This window comes from Nematostella vectensis, chromosome 9, assembly GCF_932526225.1.
Source record: "Nematostella vectensis chromosome 9, jaNemVect1.1, whole genome shotgun sequence".
Taxonomy (NCBI): Eukaryota; Metazoa; Cnidaria; class Anthozoa; order Actiniaria; family Edwardsiidae; genus Nematostella; species Nematostella vectensis.
The window spans coordinates 6,521,422-6,543,512 of NC_064042.1; the positions used below are offsets into that span (position 1 = coordinate 6,521,422).

At 43.0% G+C, this 22,091-nt stretch overlaps 2 protein-coding genes across 2 annotated transcripts in view; both read left to right on the forward strand.

Annotated features, from left to right (window-relative positions):
- Window positions 1-22,091, forward strand: part of LOC116601893 — an 80,747-nt gene that overhangs the window by 46,892 nt on the left and 11,764 nt on the right. The window contains exons 3-9 of the mRNA XM_048732954.1: window positions 11,753-11,866; window positions 12,372-12,530; window positions 13,932-14,186; window positions 17,711-17,968; window positions 18,610-18,867; window positions 19,221-19,466; window positions 19,644-19,907. Coding sequence (XP_048588911.1) covers window positions 11,753-11,866; window positions 12,372-12,530; window positions 13,932-14,186; window positions 17,711-17,968; window positions 18,610-18,867; window positions 19,221-19,466; window positions 19,644-19,907 — 1,554 coding nt within the window. The remainder of the gene's footprint in view (window positions 1-11,752; window positions 11,867-12,371; window positions 12,531-13,931; window positions 14,187-17,710; window positions 17,969-18,609; window positions 18,868-19,220; window positions 19,467-19,643; window positions 19,908-22,091) is intronic.
- On the forward strand, window positions 440-7,320 carry LOC125572446 (ATP-dependent RNA helicase DDX51-like). Its single transcript, XM_048732955.1, has 6 exons — window positions 440-1,543; window positions 1,839-2,054; window positions 2,401-2,618; window positions 3,036-3,186; window positions 4,680-4,930; window positions 6,897-7,320. The coding sequence occupies exons 1-6, from the start codon at window positions 552-554 to the stop codon at window positions 7,100-7,102; spliced, it is 2,034 nt and encodes a 677-aa protein (XP_048588912.1). The 5' UTR covers window positions 440-551; the 3' UTR covers window positions 7,103-7,320.

Genomic DNA, 22,091 nt, shown 5'->3' on the forward strand with positions numbered 1-22,091 from the left:
GAATTTCAAAGTTTTCGAAAAGTCAATGCCTGTATTGGACGCATTCAAAAAATGAACCCAAACCCTTATGTAGAGAGCATGGGACCGTTCGGACCAATGGGATGGCAGTGGGAACAAGGCTGTCGAAATGTTGTAGTAGTTGTCTTTCCATGTGATGTTTTCAAGAGAAGGTTCGACGGTTGTAGATACCATAGCTTGGTAAATGTCGGAATTAGAGTTGAGGCATTTTCCGTGCGCGTTTTGGAGAAGATACACTAAGATCAAGATAATAACATTTGACATGTTTAGTACATGAAACGGGTAGCGCCAGGGAATGAAGAAGCAAGGGCCCAACGACAGCTGGATGACCGTGCTAGGTGCTAACTGGTGTGCGGAAGTTCGCGGAAAACTTCACAACCACAGGGAGCCAAGTGTCACGTGATAATGTTTTTACCCAGGCCCTCGCGCGGTCTAAAAATCAAAATGGCGGACGAACTTGCACCACGAGGCCTCTCGTAAAAATGCACCGATGATTAGATTTTCAAAAGCAATATTCAGGTTTTGAACTAAAAATGGACCTGTTTCGTATAGAAAGATACTTAGGTGACGAAGAGTCGCCGGCTAAGTCGAGAAGCTTCTCAATCAAGGAACATATCGCCCAACGAAGGCGATCTTTAAGAAAATTGTCGCCCAAAATCAACAACAACTCACAGCAAAATATTCAACAAGTTTCGAATCTTGGTGACGACGAAAAAGCCAAAGACACTATTGAAAATGAGGATTCTAAAAAGAAGAGGCATAAAGATAAAGATCATGACGAGGAACTTGAGGTAAAAATGGAGAAGAAGAAATCGAAGTCGACGAAAGTCGAGGTTGAACAGCTTGAGGAAGAGCTTTTAGATCTTGGTGAAATCGAGTCTATAAAAAAAATAAGCCAGAGAGGTAATGAAGAAGGTGAGAGTAAAGATGGGGACAATAGGGGGCTTGAGAAAGACCTCAAAATAGAGGACACAGACATAAATGGAGTGAGACAAGCGTCGGGTTTCACAGTGATTGGAAGAAACAAGAGAAAAAAGAAAATACACAATGTCCAACGAACTCTACCAGGCTGGCTATCCAACCCTGAGGTGATAAGCCCAGATTTTGATAAAGGAAAAATTCCGGTGTCTAGCTTACAATGTCTCTCCACATCCCTTCAAAAGAAACTTAAAGAACAAGATATCAACAGTTTCTTCCCAGTTCAAAGTTCAGTCATACCTGCAATCCTGTCAAACCTTGCTTCAGGGACTCTTGCTGGGCTAGGAGGATACCGTCCTTCTGATATCTGTGTGTCTGCTCCTACAGGAAGTGGTAAAACCTTGGCGTATGTGCTACCTCTAGTGCAGGCAATTTCACAATGCACTGTTTGCCATCTACAGGCCTTAGTGCTTTTACCTACAAAAGACCTTGCGAATCAAGTTAAAAGAGTTTTTGATACTTTCATACAAGGCACAAGCGTCAGAGTGGGGCTAGCACCCTCAAATAAAACACTTCAGAAGGAGCAAGATAGTTTAGTTGGACAAAGGTAAGAACATACACATGTAGGGTTTCTAGATGGAATTCAATTTGTGCTCAATCGCATGTTTCTTCTAATAATGGTCTTTGTTGATTAAATAAAAATATATGTAGTATTTATTTATAGCATTTATACAACCATCATGTTCTAAGCACTTTTTATAAATGATACTTGATGATACTAATTAAGAATGACCATTTTGGAACTGAGAAAAACAAGCGGTAAATATTTTCTTGCCTAGGATCAGTAATGAAACTGTACAGTAACCTTTATAAGTTTTTATATAAATCTCTGATCATTTTAGTTGTGGAAGCACAAGCCATGTGAATATCTTAGTAACCACCCCTGGTCGTCTGGTGGAACATATCTCCTCTACTCCTGGATTTACTCTTCAACATCTGAGATTCCTAGTTATTGATGAGGCTGATCGCCTGCTTGACCAGTCCTACAACAACTGGCTGTCTAAAGTGATACATGCTGCCCAAGAGTCTGTGAATACACTCCCTTTAAATGATAGCAGGTTCGTGTCAATCCTCCCAATTTCTTCCAAACTATCCTGACTATTTGGTTGAAAAAATCAGATCCTAGGAAGCAATTCTAAAGAGGGGAGCACATTCTCCAGAACCAGATCATCAAATGGAAAATAAAAATACTAGGATCAAAGGTGAAACAAAGAGTTTAATAATTAAAATTTAAAATGGAAACATAATGAAAAAATGTGGGCTAGTGGATTAGTAAAATAACAAAAAAAAGTAATCCAGCCTTGCTCGAAAATACAAAATGCAGCTTGAATCCTGATTGTGTATTTTTCTATATTTGTAATAATTATGAAAGTTAAATACTGCATTCTGTTTTAATTCTTGTAGTTCATTTATGTTTCAACTTGGGACAAAGAGAAAGCACCACAGGCACATCACAGCAGCCAGCTACTCCAAGATTCAGGTTCCTCTACAGAAGCTCTTATTTTCTGCTACAATGACCCACAGTCCTGAAAAACTAGCTGCCTTACAGCTGTACAACCCGATGCTGTTTGCTGTTTCTAATACTCCTGAGATGTCAACAGAGAATGATGAAGATGCTGCAGGTATAAAAGAGTTTGTTGCAACATACCTAGTATGGGGGGGGGGGGGGGGGGGGGCTAAAAAGATGAGTGATGTAGGGGCAGTAGAAACTGAAAGTATTTTGATGTTCTGTACTCACTTAGTTATTCCATGCACCTCTGTTGAATATACACAGCAGTTAAGCAGCAGTTAAGCAGCAGTTTGCATATTTTAAGATCAAATTTAAATTAATCTGTGCAGAGTACCTTGCTCTTTAAAGAGACTGTGGTGACAGTGAGCATGACATTGCCAGCACACACACAGGAAGAGATTTTCCAGTACCGTTTTTACCAGAAATTGTAGAATTGTTAATGCATGGAGCCTTGAGTGTTTTCAAGGGTTGTTGTTAGTTGTTCAAAATCAAATTAAGACTGACAAGGATAAACCTTTTCCATACGTAGGAACAAGCCGCTATAGTCTGCCGGTTGGACTGACAGATCACATGGCAGTCTGTAAAAATGGGGAGAAGCCTTTGATGGTGTTATTCCTACTTCTCAAGTGTGGATTTAAAGGTGTTCTTTGCTTTACCTCTTCACTTGAGGCAACTCACCGGTGAGTACAAGATAGAGGCTTAGCAAGGAATTCCCTTTCCCTCACAGGATTAGCAAGGCATCTGCCACACAGGCTTATCAAGGTGTTCCCCACACAGGATTAGCCAGGCATTCCCACACAGGATTAGCAAGGCATCCCCACACAGGCTTATCAAGGTGTTCCCCACACAGGATTAGCCAGGCATTCCCACACAGGATTGGCAAGGCATCCCCACACAGGATTAGCAAGGCATCCCCCCCCCACACGTTTAGCAAGGTGTTCCCCACACAAGATTAGCAAGGCATCCCACACAAGATTAGCAAGGCATCCCACACAGGATTAGCAAGGTATCCCACACAAGATTAGCAAGGCATCCCACACAAGATTAAAAAGGCATCCCCACACACGCTTAGCAAGGTGTTCCTCACACAGGCTAAGCAAGGTGTTCCCCACACAAGATTAGCAAAGCATCCCCCATACAAGATTAGCAAGGCATTCCCCTCACAGGATAAACAAGGCGTTACCTATGCTGGCTTAGCAAGGAATTGTTAGTGAGGCAGTCCCCAAATAGACTATGCAAGACAGTCCACACATAGGCTAAGTAAGTCAACCCCTCACATAGGCTTAACTTGGTGTTCCCATCACAGGCTTAGCAAGACATTGTTAACAGTCCCCACAGCTTGGTAGGGCATTACCCACATACAGTAGTTTCATAACCAGCACACAAAGTGTACAGACTATTAGGCAACAGAGCTGTTAGGTAACCATCCACTAGACAACCATCCTACTGTAAATTGTTAGGCAACCATCCACAAGGCAACCATTCTAAGTCTTTAGTCAACTGTCCACTTGGCAACTAACTTGTTAGTCTACTATGCACTAGACAACACCCCTAAATGGTTAGTTAACTGTCCACTGGACAACCCTTCTAAGTCATTAGTCAACTGTCCACTTGACAACTAAGTTGTTGGTTGACTATCCACTAGACAGCCCTTCTAAGTCTAAAGTTAACTGTCCACTAGACAACCAACCCAATTCATTAGGTATCGGTTACCAGGCAACCATAACCAAGTTGTTATGTTACCACTTGCATAGATAATTCCACAAAAACACAGATTTCTATGTAAAATAGACCAATATGTTGGTCTGATGTGCTTTCTCTTTAACTGACTTGAACATTATCAGAAAACTATATTATGGTGATGACGGTCATTGGGTGATCATTTGGGTTGGGGTTATGCACCAAATGGATATTACTGTACAGGGTTTGTGGTGGGGATAAAAGTGCAGTGCTGTACAGGTGTTAGGAGACATGCCATGTGGTAGAACCCTTCATGGTCTCCTCTACTCGTTTTCTTGGGTTTCATTGTTCTCCTTTTGTCATTGTCATGTGTTTCATTGTACATTTACCTTGCTTACGAGTGTGCCTGGCACCTTTATATTCTCATTGCCACCTCAACATCAAGCTAAATCAAGGAAGCAAAATGCATATTTTTTTCTGTTGTAAATCTCAGATTGTACTTGTTGATCAAACTGTATGGAGAGGTGGCTGTTGCGGAGTACTCCTCAAGCCTGACACCCCAGCAGAGGCGTGGCATCCTGAGAGATTTCAAACAAGGTGCCATTCAGATCATCATATGTTCAGATGCCATGGCACGAGGCATGGATATCGACAATGTGTCCTATGTCATCTCTTATGATGCTCCCAATCATGCCAAGGGGTACATCCACAGGGTAGGAAGAACAGCAAGGGCTGGGAACCAAGGTATTCTCTATAATGATGATAGTTATGATTGTAATTATGATAACCATGATAGTTACGGTGCTAATTTTGTTAAAGATGAGAGTTATGATGGTAATTATTATAATGAAGATAATGATGGTAATGGTGGCTCTGGTGGTAGAGGATTTATGGTGATAGGTTTGAAGGTACAGTGGAAAGCTGGTGATTGTGGTGTAGGTGTTGTTGGATGATGGTTGTGATGTTGTGGTTAGGTGATGGTTATGTAGGCGTGGCTGGTCATGGTGTTGTTGGGTGATAGTTGTGTTGGTGTTGTTGGGTGATGGAAGTGCTGGTGTTGTTGGGTGATGGTAGTGTAGATGTTGTTGGGTGATTGTTGTGCTGGTGTTGTTCGGTGATGGATGTGTTGGTGTTGTTGGGTGATGGAAGTGCTGGTGTTGTTGGGTGATGGTAGTGTAGATGTTGTTGGGTGATTGTTGTGCTGGTGTTGTTGGGTGATGGATTTGTTGGTGTTGTTGGGTGATGGATTTGTTGGTGTTGTTGGGTGATGAATTTGTTGGTGTTGTTGGGTGATGGATTTGTTGGTGTTGTTGGGTGATGGTAGTGTAGATGTTGTTGGGTGATGGTAGTGCTGGGGTTGTTGGGTGATGGTAGTGCTGATGTTGTTGGATGATGGTTGTGATGTTGTGGTTAGGTGATGGTAATGTAGGCGTGGCTGGTCATGGTGTTGTTGGGTGATGGTTGTGTTGGTGTTTTTGGGTGATGGTAGTGTAGGTGTTGTTGGGTGATGGTATTGCTGGTGTTGTTGGGTGATGGTAGTGTAGATGTTGTTGGGTGATGGTAGTGCTGGTGTTGTTGGGTGATGGATTTGTTGATGTTGTTGGGTGATGGTAGTGTAGATGTTGTTGGGTGATGGTAGTGTAGATGTTGTTGGGTGATGGTAGTGCTGGTGTTGTTGAGTGATTGTAGTGTAGATGTTGTTGGGTGATGGTAGTGTAGATGTTGTTGGGTGATGGCAGTGCTGGTGTTGTTGGGTGATGATAGTGTATATGTTGTTGGGTGATTGTTGTGCTGGTGTTGTTGGGTGATGGATTTGTTGGTGTTGTTGGGTGATGGATTTGTTGGTGTTGTTGGGTGATGGAAGTGCTGGTGTTGTTGGGTGATGGTAGTGTAGATGTTGTTGGGTGATGGTAGTGCTGGGGTTGTTGGGTGATGGTAGTGCTGGTGTTGTTGGGTGATGGTAGTGCTGGTGTTGTTGGGTGATGGTAGTGTAGATGTTGTGGGGTGATGGTAGTGCTGGTGTTGTTGGGTGATGGTAGTGCTGGTGTTGTTGGGTGATGGTAGTGTAGATGTTGTTGGGTGATGGTAGTGCTGGTGTTGTTGGGTGATGGATTTGTTGGTGTTGTTGGGTGATGGTAGTCTGGAGGTTTTTGGGTGATGGATTTGTTGGTGTTGTTGGGTGATTGTAGTGTAGATGTTGTTAGGTGATGGTAGTGCTGGTGTTGTTGGGTGATGGTTTTGTTGGTGTTGTTGGGTGATGGTAGTGTAGATGTTGTTAGGTGATGGTAGTGCTGGTGTTGTTGGGTGATGGTTTTGTTGGTGTTGTTGGATGATGGATGTGCTGGTGTTGTTAGATGATGGTTGTGTTTGTGTTTGTGTGTGTGTGGTGGTAGTGTAGGTTTTTTTTGTGGGTTGATTTATTTTTTAGTTGAGTTGGGTAAGGCTAGGATAGGTGTGGCTGGGTGATGGTAGTGTAGGTGTTGTTGGGTGATGGTAGTGTTGGTGTTGTTAGATGATGGTAGTGTAGTTGTGGTTAAGTGGTGGTAGTGAAGGTGTTGTTGGGTGATGGTAGTGTTGGTGTTGTTAGATGATGGTAGTGTAGTTGTGGTTAAGTGGTGGTAGTGTAGGTATTGTTGGGTGATGGTTGTGTTAGTGACCATGGTGATTTCTAGATGCATGTTATTAGATGCTGCATTTGTATTATATCCAGGTACGGCTGTCACATTGCTGCATAGTGATGAGGTGTTTCATTTCAAAATCCTGATTCAGAAGACAGGCCGTCACAAGATACCTAAATACCGTGTGAAGGAGTCGGAGCTTGAACCTCTGATTGAAAAGTATAGAGAGACCCTCGCTAAGCTTGAGCAGACCATCCTAGAGGAGAGAAACTATTGTCACAGAACAAGGACTAGATAGAGAAAGTTGTCAAAAATAGAGACAGACAGAAGTCAATCACAATTCATGTCGAACAACCAATAGAAAATCAAAATTGATCAATTTTGACGGGGGGAGGGGAAAGGTACAGGACCCCCCCCCCCCTACCCACTTCCCCCTAGAAAAATGATGTTAATTAAAAGGATTAATAAAAATTTTGAATAAAAGACTTGAGGAGAATTAAGAAATATTCCAGCCCAGTAACCTCTCAGATTTATGATATGACGCTAGTTTTCATAACATTTTAACAGTTATAATTTTTTAGCATTTTAAAGTTCTTCTGGGAAGCATTTCCGAACATTTCGTCTCTGAAATTTGTCTGATTTTGCTAGGTAAAAAGGTATTTACAGGGGGAGGCAGAGTGGTAACAAAAGTGTGTGTGTGTGTGTGTGTGTGTGTGTGAAATACACATTCGCTAGCGCCCCCTGCCCGCATTTGAGCATTTCCAGTTTTGATTGACCTAACGTTTGCCTTGTACATAAAATCGCAGAGCAATGAAATCTTTACAATAGGGAACTTGCGCTAAGAGATCACGTGACTGTTTGGGTGGCAAACTGGCGCGCGCTCAGTCTTTTAGCGGCAAAATAACAGCAACAAAAAGCAAATTATTCAGCGCTTACGAAAAACGCCAGAATTATTCTCTTTCAGAAAAGGTTTAGTTCCATTTAAATATTTTATTTTTTCGTCGTTCCCTGGTGTGACGGGCGCAGTCATTTCAGATTTTTATTTTAATTTTGCCACCCAGGAAGGTCACGTGATCTCTTGGCGCAAGTCCCCTATCACTTTAACAGAAAACAATCTTCATCAAACAATTAGAAACACATTCTAATAACATTAAAATACCTTAAAACACGCTTATCTTTTAAAAATTGTGCATATTTACTACCCTGTTTTTATATTGAGATGATATGTTTCGATTTAAATTATGTTAATGATATTTTACTCCCTTTAGAAAAATATGTCCCATTATTGACAGGTTGTGAGCCATCGCGTGTTTACATTCCTTCGCCACACGCATTACCTAACGAACCAATAGGAACTCTTAGCGAACCACAGGTGCAGAGGGACCCTTAACAGCAGCTACTTCTCCTGTATTATCGCTTCATTTAGATACGCTATCCACTATTGAGGCGCTCTCAACTGCAAGGCACAAGTTCAGTGGAACAAGGGCGCTAGGAGAGAGAAATTACACAGCGTTGAAGTCAAAATGAGTTGTGGGGCTACCAACGTTAGCTGGGTCCTTCTTGGGCTTCTTGCGATTGCCTTGTTCGGTGGAACTGGTGAGTTGGGCGCGGCATGTGTTTACGAAAAGTTTTTACTAAAAGTTCTGAAGTATCCAGAACTTTTTTCAGCTTAACATCTAGACTGGCAGTTGTTGTTACTACGTTTTGTATCCTTTATTTGAAGCCATGTCACGAAAAGAAAAGAAAAATCATACCGCAATCTACAATGCCATGTTTCTTCGATGCCATGTTTTTCTCATTGGTAATTCTAAAAGAATTGCGCCTGAAAATATGTATCTATTTGAAGCAGCCACTGGAGCTAGTTTGATAGCAAATTTTTTTCAAGAAACTTCATAGTCGACAATTTCCGCAAATCTCTTTCACCTTTTTCTTTCAGGTTCAGTTTATTTTCTAAAAAAATATATTTCTGAGAATACTCTTTTCCGAATAAAGAAATAATTTAGAAATTTGAGAATGAATACAAAAATGAGAATCTAGACAGGAATTTTCTGCGTTTCATAAAATGCCAAGAATGTTATTCATGAATGAGATTCCTACTGTGTTACTCTAAACATCAATATTCTCTGAGCTCTATAGAATTCTGTAATATAGAAACACTAACTTTAGCAGGAAAGCATGTTTGAACTCCTAGAAGCCTGAGTAATAATCTAATATATTTAAAAAAACATTTAAAGCCTTTTAAAAGTGACCCTACCCATAACTCATCACTATGGTCGTTTTTGACGCTAGCGGAGTCCATAATTAATTTCGTCAAATTCCTAGGCACCTGTATGTATTCTTTAAAGCCGAAAAGTAGAAAATTATTTAACATTTGCAAAAATATATATTTGAACGTGGATCATTTAAAGCGTTTGGGATTAATTTTGGGGACACTGTTGAGTTAGCCCTTGTAACGCATTGGACACAGATCCAAACTTATTTACACTTGTTTACAAATAAGATCAAGATGATGAATACGTTAAGTACGAGCTGCTGGTCTACATTTTGTCATTTGAGGCGGCAGTGTTTATCGCCTTTTTTTCGTAAACAGGTCAGAATTTTTCCTGGATCTGAGTCTGAAGTTTTCACTGTTTTTCTCATGTAGAACAAATATAGCATTGACTCGGACAATTTTTTGTCTTTGCTTATGTAAAATTATTTCATAGAATAAATTCAAAATAGAATTAAACAATATAAGCTTTAATTCATATTTCAGATTCATTCAGTTTTACCAGCGAGCCTTCCAACCCGACTTACTTGACCAAAGGCATGGTGGGAAATCTAACCTGGGAATACGCGGCAGGCGCTGGCGAGACCGTACACGACCGCATCTTCTTCCTGAAAAACGGTGAAAAAATGGGATACGTGGATAAAACAGAAGCAGGTATTACTACAAATATATACGAACCACACCGTGGTAGCTATGACATCGCGAGTAGCTTCAATCCCGTGACGCTGATATTCAAGAGCCCAATAGACTCTGCTACACACGACGTCGAGTACGCGGTAGATGTCCAAATAGAGGAGACCGGTGAACAAGTCGTATCAAGATCAACCATCAAAGTTATCGGTTAGTGTTATTGAATTATTATTATTTATTACGAAAAAATAATTGTCTAACATTACTTAGGCAAATGTTCTCAAAGGTCTTTATGCTCAGGAAGAAAAAAAAATCTAAAGAACCAAAATTATAGGACTGGAGACGCTTTGTGGAAATTTTGAGATTTTGAAATTTTAAAACGATAAAATTATTCCTTATTTAGCACTTATTTTCTATGATTTTTCAAAATTGATAATAAATGGCGGAGCATCTTTTTCTACAAGCCAAAACTCGATCAAGCAAATCGGTTCTAGTTGCAAATCTCTTGTAAAATAAGTTCATTTATAGAGTTAAGCTGAACTGATCCAACTCCCTTCGGCTTTTTAAAAACTCCTCAAACATTTCAACCTGCCTAGTGCGACAGTGCTGAATAACGTATGCGCATGCGCGTGCTCTGGCGAAAACAAGCACAATCGTAGTGTTGAAACATTCGAGAAAAGGTACGAAAGGCTGACTTCAGTCGCTGATTTGACTAATTGTACAGCATTAAAACCATACTGTACAAAAGATGACAGATTTGTGTGATAATGAGGAAGTAATAAAGAAAATTATAGCCTTAGGTTTGGTTTAGTTTTCTTAGCATTCGCCAAAATGTGACAGTTCGCCGGTAAAAAGCCGCCATTACCAAACAAAAAGGCTGGTTTAACCGCGCGGTACTGGGACTAGTGTTGCGTTTTTCAGCACTGCCGCCTAGTACTTTCTCGCAAACAATGTTTTGTATATATTAATGACGTGTGCCGACTTGAATATATTTTGCGTATTTGAAAGGCGGAAGTTCTCGAAACTATCCTCAAACATAATCAACAATAGATACAATGTTTTAATCGACTATGATTTGGACTCGCTGTGTTTTTATTCCAGTAAAACAGAGCGAGGGAAGAATAATATCCATTTCATTTTGAAGGCAAATTTCTTTCTTGGGAGAATTTAGTGAAAAACAAGTATTAAATTGTATTTTCACAAGTACAATAGAGTTCATTCTAGATATCATTTGAAATGTTTTTAATGTGCCTTCAATGTGCGTGCTGTGAAGGAATGCCATTAATTTTGGTACGACAATAACAAAAATTTCATCTATGAATTAGCGAGTTGGTTAGACAAAATGAATATTTTTAAAAAACTTGTCAAATTTCTTTCAAAGCTTTTCACACAATAACAACGATGAATAAGAAATTTGGGGAACTTAGGACCAATTGTTTGCAATTTATCCTGTATGCCTAGTTAGAAAATAAGAATTAATAGAAAATAGATTTTTTTCTAGCAATATAGGTTTTATATTTTTATCCTCCCAGCTTTTCAAGAAATAAAGATATACAAGCAAGTTTTTTAGGAATTCGCGTCGTGGAAAACCGTTTGAATACGAACAAAGGCTACAGTAGACGGAATGGAAAAAAAGAAGGCGCTCAGCCGTTCCCGTCCTTTTATCAGATAATTCCTTATTTGTTTCTTGTTTAGATGTCAGCGACAACAGATCGAGAAGAGAACGAAATTTTCTTGCAACAAACTCTTATTTTCAGACCACTATTATTATTAGTTAAAATGCATCGAAAACATGTTTTTATTTTTCTATAGAATATGTTATGGAAATTGCAATAATATTTCGCCCAGTTTACTTCCACGCAAAATTGTTTGTCAACAGTGTGCAGGAGGGGCCGCGTAACAGTCATATTGCATCATGCATCATGCATCAAATGCATTTTGAGTCAAAACTTGTGTTATGTTTGGTCAACATGCGACATAAAATTTAACATTATTTACAAGCTTTACAACGAGGATAAGAAAATGATGATTTCATTGTTATTTTTACAGATCCCCCTACGGTAACCATTTCTAATGCAAAAGTGTCTGCGGTGACCGGTTCTACTGCAGTGCTGACAGCTAACTTCAGCGTGCCGTCTGAAGTGTCTCACGAAAAGAAATGGAGTAAGATCACAATCTTTTCATTTTCTTATTCTTCTATTACTTGTTTCCCCTCATAAATTTTACAAACAAAGAATTAGCTTAATTTCATTTATCGTTACGGACTTCGGAAACGTTCCGACGTTGCTCCATCTGCTCTCTTGATTAGAACCATGTCTTTAGCTCATCTGTGCTTAATTTGAACTATAAAATCGGGTTATGCATAAACAGGTTTTTCTTGCCGTCACCGTTAATTATGTTCCCTTTTTCACTCATTGCCTAAAACAAACATCGAATAACATAACTTTCCTCGCAGGCTGGGTTTCGAGTGGCATGACAAAATTCTAACTGTTTAAAAAAAATATTTTTAAAATGGCCTAAACTGCTACTATACATGCTGTTCTGTGTCTATTTTTTCTTCAAATGCCTAATGGCTTTGTTCCCCCCCCCCCCCCCCCCCCCCCCGACCCTTTCCCCTACTAAGCAAATCCTGGGCACCCGCCTAACATTTTGTATCAACGTTGATCAGCCTTCCAAGCTCAAGGCTCCTCCTCCAGTCGCGAGGTCGGCCAAGGTGACAGCCTGAACCTGCCAAATGTGCGATCAAACCAGACAGGGAACTACACCATCACCGTCAGCAATCAGTACGGAGGCCGAGCTAGTGCTACTGTCGAGCTCCAAGTCAATTGTGAGTTTGTTATCATTATAAGCAATTGGGGGCCCTGTGTCCGCCACCCTTTCATCATCCTGGCAAAGTTAAGGTAATTCCCTTGAAATAGTTCTACAACCCAGAATTTTTTAAAACTTGGCATAAACAATATTGAAGTTAAGGGCTTTCAAAAAATGTAATAAAAAAATGGGGGTACCGACCTCGTTTTCACAACAGAGGGGCGTAGAGTTGACGCGTTTTTACTGATCGCGCAAGGAAAAATCCCAAAAAGAGTACCTATAGTCTTTAGAAAATTAAGTTGTGTTTGTCGAGCTGCCAAAATCCGATCTCCTAAACAATAACCCGTAGTAGCTAATGTTCAAAACAAATCACATTTTAAGAGATCGCACAAAAAGACATTGTTTTCGCCACTATTCATACGGTAAAAAGCGCCATTTTGAAGTATTTTTACGGCTTTTAAGAGAAATAACAAAACTTCTACAACCCAACTTTTTTTCTTCTTTCAGTATATCATTTTTCCGTATATATTTAACTATTTGGGCAAATAAAAAATGGGGGTAACCGACTTCGTTTTTCTGTCAAAGCGATTTTAAGTAAAAAACGCGCGCCTTTTGCTGTGTTTTCTTGTACAACTGTGGCGCGCTCGCGCACTTAATACCGGAAAATTCGAACAAACAGCGCGCCACTATGCGCAGATGGGGTGCGCAGTGCAATTCAAGGGAATTACCTTAAGACGCTCATATACATTGATTCATTTGTGGGAGGCTAGAGTCCGTCGATCCGAATTGCGTGACGCGTGGTTTCGTAGAGTATGAAACCCTGTGCAAATGAGATATTCATCTCAGAAGTGAATTATATCCGCTTGAATCACGGTAAATTTCCATCCACCCTATAGCTAAAACAGCTAGATTATAGTTTTAATGTATCAAATAATACAGGGAAATTGTATTTTAAAATGCAAGTTTTGAATATTCAGAACAAAAGCAAAACAACATTGTCACGCAAGTCGGACATATGGACCATAATATGCTATTCTCGGTTTTATTTGGTAAATTAAGTATTGAAATTTTGTTTTAGATGACTATCAAAAAAATTATCCGCATAATTTGTCTTCAATATTGAATGAAAGCAATAACCAAAGTGTGGTTGTCTATTAAAGATTGAGCTGGAAGTCAAACCACAGGTAGACTATTCTGGTTGTATACGAACGGTGACTTACGAAAGGCGTGAACGAGGACAAATGGGAGAGCCCGGGGCGTGAACGGTTAAAATGTGGTCACAAGTTTGCAAGTTTATATCACTCATTTTTCTACTTTTGGCTGTGCAGTGTGAACTCGCGGGGATCCAAAGATTTGAATAGACGCGATTCCATTTGTAGCCCCATCAAATTACCATTCTTCTTCACAACTCTCTCCACAGCCCTACCAACAACCACACTGACAGCTTCTAATTCAAGCGCATGCGTAAATGCAACTGTTACGCTGACCTGCTCCGCCACAGGCTACCCCGCGGCCTCCGAGTTCGTCTTGTATCTCGGCAGCCATGAGCTGGAACGAAACAGTAACGGGTATTTTTCTGTTAATCTCAAAACTCCTGGATCAGCCGAGTACAAATGTAGCGCCAAAAACGAATACGGTGCCAGCGCCAATGCAAGCGTGACCATCACAGCTAAAGGTAATAACTCACTTCCCAGATACATAGCCGTAGCATGCCACGTAAGATTGGGGGGGGGGGGCGCAATGCAGAAACATTAAGAAAATATTGAGGGGACAGCCACGCCCCTCTGGTCATTTCCTTGTACTTATCAAACATATTCCCCCCACGGATAGTGTCTTTCGTATGAAATGCCTTATATGGGCATAGATCCCCATATTTAGAAGAGCTAAAGTTTTCTCGCTCCCTGATCTCCAAAAAACATGGTTAAAAATAGTGATTCCTGTCAATTTGAAACTCGCGGCAAAAATTATTTACCAAAACTTGCTCGCTTGGTCAAATCTTTTTCTTACTAATCCTATAATGTCCTAGACCAGGCCTCCAAGAGATTGACCGAGCGGTTTTGAAGGTCACCCAAATATTGATATGATTTTTGAAGATATTGGGGGGAGGGACATATGCCCCAAGTGCCCCACCCCTTGCTACGGCCCTGAGATAAATAAAAGTCCTACAGTCTACAGCGTAGGCTCTTACCGAAAGTGCTCGTTAAAAAAGCATTAAATGCTAAAAGCAGTGCTTGTTTTTTGGTCAAAAAAGTGCTAAAATAATGCTTTTTAAAAAAAAAATGCTTGTGGATTAAAAGAAATGCTCATTTTTTCAGACTTTTTTTAATCATATAGAACATTACATTTTCAGATTTTCGCTCACATGTTTTAACATCAAAATTTAACGATCAATGTTTTTTCCATTTAAGTCCAACACACGCTTGTCAATGGGTCATCATTACCCATTTTAGAAGTTAGTCATCGCTTGTTGTACTGGGTCATCACACTTGCTTGCAGATAGTCAACTAAAGCATGCTCCTGTTGATCGTTGAATGCAGAATTGAGAACAGAGAATACCCTTTCTGCTGCAGCCGAGGATGGCTGCACCAACAGCACTTTCTTCACTGCAGAAGCCCAGTGAGGGAGCTGTTCCTTGTGGTCGTGCCACCATTTTACCTTTCGCTCTTCTGTGTTGATTACCACATCTGCAGTGACAGCTAAGTAAGCAGGTAGTTCAGCTTTTAGGCCGTTGATAATGCAATCATCATTAAGAAAAGGGAAGATTCGCAAGGCCTCTACTAAGTGCTGAGTTGGCTTCAGCCACTGGACGCTGACCGGACACATATACCTCGCAGCCTTGAACGCTAACACTGTGTTGTATAGTTGGACATTGAACATTCTCAGAAACCAATCTATGGCTGGTTGAACACATGCCTTTGCCTGCTGTTCGAGGGCTGCTACGTTTGGGCAGGATTTTCTTCAGCGATTGCTGCTGCGACTGCACGCACGTTTGGAAGTGAGGGGCTTGGCAGGCTTGGGCAACAGCATGGAGTTTCTCATAACACGAGAACACGAGAGGGCCATCACCTTTCAAGAAATAGGTCGCTTTTACAAAGTGCTCCCCAACATCGATGGTGATGGCGAGCTCGAGCTTCAGGTTGATCACTCGCTCAGGATCGGAAAGTATTGCCTGGAGTTGAGGGAGTGACTGTGGACCAATATTAGCGGCTTCTGCTTCTATCAAGAATCCCTCAATATCTCCAAACTGCAGTAGCATTTGTTTGTAGACTTCCCACTTTGACCACCATCTGGTCTCACTGTATGATCTCGGTCTTTGCCCAGTCAGATCTTTTCACAACAGCTTTGCCTTGTAACTATGGCGGAACAGGCGAAGCCACACGCTACCAAACTCTAGAAGAGTTGGAATGACAAGATGATTCCCAACATTGTCAAGCGTGTGTGAGAAACACACAACGTTGAGCAGCTTAGGAAAGATAAATGCAACCCTATCCAACGCTGCCTGGTTCACACTTGCCCCATCTCTCATGGCTGCGAGTAACGAATTGGCCTTGACACCATAATCAACTGATAGGCACTGATTAAGAACTTGTGCAAGATCATCCGCATTCACTGACTTGGAACATATATCAATTTTGACGAGACGTTGAATAATCGACCAATTCTCGTCAAGGAAACGCAGGATGACAGCAATTGCTTTTCCTTGTCGTGTACTTCCGTCAAAGATCATCGAAACATCTCTTGTCATGCCAGTCTGGCCAGGCAAAGTCAGTTCATTTTTTATCCTTTCGACTTCCTGCTTGAGAACAATTGAAATGTACTGACCAAGATGAGCACTTGCTGTGAGACGTTGGCCATTCTTTTCTAAGAGGGAGCGTAGCTTATCGATTTTCCCAAGTGGGATGCCAGCCTTCAGAAACTCTTCGACCACTTCGAGTCGGTAGGCCCGTTCAGATATTGGTAGAGTGCTGTCCTTCTGCGTCATGTCCGCCGCTCTAAAAGCCACCATAATAGTCTGATCCTTCAACTTAGACTTCTTCAGTTTCTCTTTACCATTTCCATGTTTCTTTGAAGCCAAGTGTGTAGTTAAAATACTCTTCTTCGAAGACACTATTTCGCGGCATGCCAGACAAAACAACTTCTCGTCTTTGATTGTTAGTTCCTCTACTGGATATTGCTGAATCCGATCATGTATGCTTATGTTCTTTACATCAAAGTTCCCCCTAGTTTTGTTTTTTCCACTGATTGATGGCAGAGTACGCTCTCGAGCTATCTCTGCCTTGCTTGGCTGACTTCCAGTATTGCTAGTGAATGAAGGAAGAAATGAATTGCTAGAAGGCAACCGCTGACCTATCAAACATATTCCCCAGCCTCCTCGACTCCTTTGACAAAAATGAATGCAAATTGCGGCTTTGGACGACATATGTGAAGTCAAAGTGTGCTGATTAACGCGAAATTATATAAATAATCAGTCGATAATAAGAAAAAATGCTAGCAGTGCTTTTTGGGAAAAATGTAAAGAAAAGTGCTCGCGAAGCCAAATAATGCCAAAAAAGTGCTCGCGAAGCCAAATAATGCCAAAAAAAAGTGCTCGCGAAGCCAAATAATGCCAAAAAAGTGCTCGCGAAGCCAAATAATGCCAAAAAAAGTGCTAGCACTTTCGGTAAGAGCCTACCACAGTCAGGTGTTAATTTGTTAGCAGTCGTCTCGTATTATTTACTGACTCTTGGCTCCTTTTTGAGCTAAGAAAGATTGAATGTTAACACCCTAGTTGAAATATTTGACGGTAGTAAGTAAACGCCGATCTTCTAAGTAATCTTCATTAAATGGAACCGGTCTATTGTACGGGCATTTTGGATCAATTCGCGGGTGCGGCGTTTATTAGAAAGTAGCGCTTAACTAATGCATTTACATCGTATTCTTAAAAAAACATAAGCATATTTTTTACAGTAGTCGAAGTATCAAACAAAAATCTATGAAAAATTAGAAAGCAGTAAAATGGGTGAATATACTGGACAGCTTATTTAAGGTCAAAGTGGATTGTCTCATATGAATACGGGTATCTCTTTTTTCTAGATAGTTTGAATGCACGAATATATTTCCGTTATCTAATGGATATCAGATCAATTTATTCAATCTGTATTCCATTCAAGGTTTAAATCTCTCAGGATTTCAGATGATTGATGATTTTCTATCCCATAGAACCAGTCAAAATCACTGATTTTCCAGCTTCTATCCTCGTCGTCAACGGCTCAATGGCCACTCTGAACTGCTCGGCATCAGGTAACGGTGCCATCAACATCACCATCACTAAGCAAGGCAGCAGCCAGGCGTGGGGCGGAGGCGTGGTCACATTCTCCCCCGTATCCGCGGCAGACCAGGCCAGGTACACCTGTACCGCCAGGGGAGGCGCCAGCGAGTGCCCAGCGGTTACCAAGAATGCTGTTGTCATAGTTACTGGTATGTAGGCACGACCTTTGAAAGTTTTGTTTAACGGTTTTTTTTATCATCGAGTTATTGGCAATATTATTGACAGCAATATTCTCAAAAAGTGAAAGTGTACAAAACACTGTTTTCAACAGTCGATATGCGGCTCTTCTTTTTCGATGTTTATTTTGAAGTTTGCGCTGCAAAATCTGCATAAGTTAGCCTTTTAGCCGCAGACCAATCAAAACGTAGAACGCAGTGGCCGATCCCAGGGCCATTTCCCGCCGGCCCATGACAGGAAAGGGAGAGGGCCCTGGGAACGAGGTTGAACGAATGGGTTCGAGGAATTCCAGAAACGAGTGATTCGCCATAGTCCAGAGCCGTAGCAGGCCATGTAATATTGGGGGAAACAATACAGAAACGTCAACAAAATATTGGGTGGGGGCAAAGTCACGCTCCTACTGTTCATTTCCTTATATATTTCCTTATATATTATTTTCCTTATATATTACCCCCTGCTACTGTACACCCCTGTAGTCTGAACCAGCTAAAGACGGTTTTGAGTCCCTGAAAGTGATACTGTCTCGATACTGGTTAAATCTTGTCAAAAGCCCTTAGAATAATCCCAATACGTGTCAGACTAACTTGCAGAGCTTGATTTTGTTTATTATCAGGACTCCCAGCACCCAACACGAGCCTTAACGTGACGTCACCAACCACGTGTCTAGGGGACATCATGGAGTTGAAATGTGCAAGCACGGCGCTGTCTGTGGAGCAGTACATTCTAGAAGCATCTGGTATGGGGCAGATGACTAGTTTGACCGGCGACTTCAACGTCACCCTCACCGAACCGGGCAACAAGGCATACCGCTGCCATCCCTTGGTGAGGGGGGTCAAGTTGCCCAATGCTACGGTAGTCGTCAATGTGCCAGGTTAGTATGTATTAAATAGAAAGATTTGAATTAATTTCATAGGTTTCAAAAAGAGTGGGGCCCCAATACTAAGCTCATCCTTAGCTTGAACAAAATTTGAGCCATAGAGACACTATTTCAATTCGATTGGATTTTGGCATAATCTAAACTCCTTGTATAAAGGCTAGGCGGTGTAATCTCTTTTTCTTTTTCCTTGGAAAGAAATGGAAAAAAAAAGAATCACACACAGAAAATTTCCCACATCGTTTGTCTGCATCGTTTGCACACGTGAGAAAGTATTGGTTTTGGAAAGCATTTTGTGAAATAATAAGAGGCTCAAGAATTCAAGATAGTGTCCATAACCTGTTTTTCAGACGTCATGGCTTCTTCTCAAATCGCCCAAATCGTAACGGAAGGATCAAACGTGACGTTAGAGTGTGACGCCGGCATCAACAAGGCAGTCTCATGGAGAAAAGTCGGACAAGCCAAATACCCGGTAGGAGGTATCCGGGAATTTGCCCCGGTCACGCTTGCAGATGGGGGATTGTACCATTGCGTGACCGAGCACGCGCGCGAGTGTGCCGCCCTTGCCACCAAAACCGTCAACATTCAAGTCAATTGTAAGTAAAATTTAATCATTTGATCAAGAGCTTAAGTTCTTTTCCCCTGTAAAGTTTATTGTAAACCACCCTTCTGATACTACTGCCACACTCAGGTTCACTTTTTCTTCTCTCGACAGCATTTGATTGAATTTTTTTACCGGATAAATACTAACTTCTTTTTTTTTCTTTCTAAAGCTATCGGTTCAGTACCTCCCAACATTACAACTAGCTTTAAAAACATGATTTTCAAAGAAAACGCCACAGTTCGCCTGACATGTCAAGCCACTGGAAATCCAGCGCCGGACGTGTACTGGACTTTGGACCGACGGAGGATCGGAGGTAGCAACACGCTTGAGCTCAAGGCTTCAGCTGATAACATGGGCGTGTACGAGTGCGTAGCGGCAAATGGCGCGGCGCCAGACGCCAAAGCCTCGGTAACACTCGAGCTTCACGTACCCGGTAAGCAGGGAAGTAGTTAGGGAGGGTTGTAGCTAGTCAGGGGTGTAGCTAGGGAGGGGAGTAGCTAGTCAGGGGTGTAGCTAGGGAGGGGAGTTTCTAGGAAGGGGAGTAGCTATGGAGATGTGTAGCTAGGGAGGGGAGTAGCTAGGGAGGGGAGTTTCTAGGGAGGGGGCGTAGCTATGGAGATGTGTAGCTAGGGAGGGGAGTAGCTAGAGAGGGGAGTAGCTAGGGAGGGGAGTAGCTAGGAAGGGGTGTAGCTAGGGAGGGGAGTAGCTAGGGAAGGGAGTTTCTAGGGAGGGGGCGTAGCTAGGGAGGGGAGTAGCTAGGGAGGTGTGTAGCTAGGGAGGGCAGTAGCTAGGGAGGGGAGTAGCTAGGGAGGTGTGTAGCTAGGGAGGGCAGTAGCTAGGGAGGGGAGTAGCTAGGGAGGGCAGTAGCTAGGGAGGGGAGTAGCTAGGGAGGGGAGTAGCTAGAGAGGTGTGTAGCTAGGGAGGGCAGTAGCTAGGGAGGGCAGTAGCTAGGGAGGGGAGTAGCTAGGTAGGGGAGTAGCTAGAGAGGGGAGTAGCTAGGGAGGGGAGTAGCTAGGTAGGGGAGTAGCTAGGAAGGGGAGTAGCTAGGGAGGGGTGTAGCTAGGGAGGGAAGTAGTTAGGGAGGGTTGTAGCTAGTCAGGGGTGTAGCTAGGGAGGGGAGTAGCTAGTCAGGGGTGTAGCTAGGGAGGGGAGTTTCTAGGAAGGGGAGTAGCTATGGAGATGTGTAGCTAGGGAGGGGAGTAGCTAGGGAGGGGAGTTTCTAGGGAGGGGGCGTAGCTATGGAGATGTGTAGCTAGGGAGGGGAGTAGCTAGAGACGGGAGTAGCTAGGGAGGGGAGTAGCTAGGAAGGGGTGTAGCTAGGGAGGGGAGTAGCTAGGGAAGGGAGTTTCTAGGGAGGGGGCGTAGCTAGGGAGGGGAGTAGCTAGGGAGGTGTGTAGCTAGGGAGGGCAGTAGCTAGGGAGGGGAGTAGCTAGGGAGGTGTGTAGCTAGGGAGGGCAGTAGCTAGGGAGGGGAGTAGCTAGGGAGGGCAGTAGCTAGGGAGGGGAGTAGCTAGGGAGGGGAGTAGCTAGAGAGGTGTGTAGCTAGGGAGGGCAGTAGCTAGGGAGGGCAGTAGCTAGGGAGGGGAGTAGCTAGGTAGGGGAGTAGCTAGAGAGGGGAGTAGCTAGGGAGGGGAGTAGCTAGGTAGGGGAGTAGCTAGGAAGGGGAGTAGCTAGGGAGGGGTGTAGCTAGGGAGGGGAGTAGCTAGGGAGGGAGTAGCTAGGGAGGGAGTAGCTAGGGAGGGGAGTAGCTAGGGAGGGGAGTAGCTAGGGAGGGGTGTAGCTATGGAGGGGAGTAGCTAGGAAGGGGAGTAGCTAGGAAGGGGAGTAGCTAGGGAAAGGAGTAGCTAGGGAGGGAGTAGCTAGAGGAAGGAGTAGCTAGGAAGGAGTAGCTAGGGAGGGGTGTAGCTAGAGAGGGAGTAGCTAGGGAGGGGAGTAGCTAGGGAGGGGAGTAGCTAGGGAGGGGTGTAGTTAGGGAAGGGTGTAGCTAGGGAGGGTGTAGCTAGGGAGGAGAGTAGCTAGGGAGGGAGTTGCTAGGGAGGGGTGAAGCTAGGGAGGGGTGTAGCTAGGGAGGGGAGTAGCTAGGAAGGGGAATAGCTAGGGAGGGGAGTAGCTAGGGAGGGAGTAGCTAGGGAGGGAGTAGCTAGGGAGGGGAGTAGCTAGGGAGGGGAGTAGCTAGGGAGGGGAGTAGCTAGGGAGGGGAGTAGCTAGGGAGGGGAGTAGCTAGGGAGGGGAGTAGCTAGGGAGGAGAGTAGCTAGGGAGGGAGTAGCTAGGGAGGGCAGTAGCTAGGGAGGGGTGTAGCTAGGGAGGGGAGTAGCTAGGGGAAGGAGTAGCTAGGGAGGGCAGTAGCTAGGGAGGGGTGTAGCTAGGGAGGGGAGTAGCTAGGCAGGGGAGTAGCTATGGAGGAGAGTAGCTAGTGAGGAAAGAAGCTAGGGAGGGCAGTAGCTAGGGAGGGCAGTAGCTAGGGAGGGGTGTAGCTAGGGAGGGGAGTAGCTAGGGGAAGGAGTAGCTAGGGAGGGCAGTAGCTAGGGAGGGCAGTAGCTAGGGAGGGGTGTAGCTAGGGAGGGGAGTAGCTAGGAAGGGGAGTAGCTAGGGAGGGGAGTAGCTAGGGAAAGTAGTA

Excerpts from the sequence above, each read along its gene's own strand:
- LOC125572446 (XM_048732955.1), top strand. The coding sequence starts at position 552 with ATGGACCTGTTTCGTATAGAAAGATACTTAGGTGACGAAGAGTCGCCG. Across the intron at positions 2,055-2,400 it reads CTCCCTTTAAATGATAGCAG|TTCATTTATGTTTCAACTTG; the intron begins GTTCGTGTCAAT and ends TAATTCTTGTAG. Across the intron at positions 2,619-3,035 it reads GAATGATGAAGATGCTGCAG|GAACAAGCCGCTATAGTCTG; the intron begins GTATAAAAGAGT and ends TTCCATACGTAG.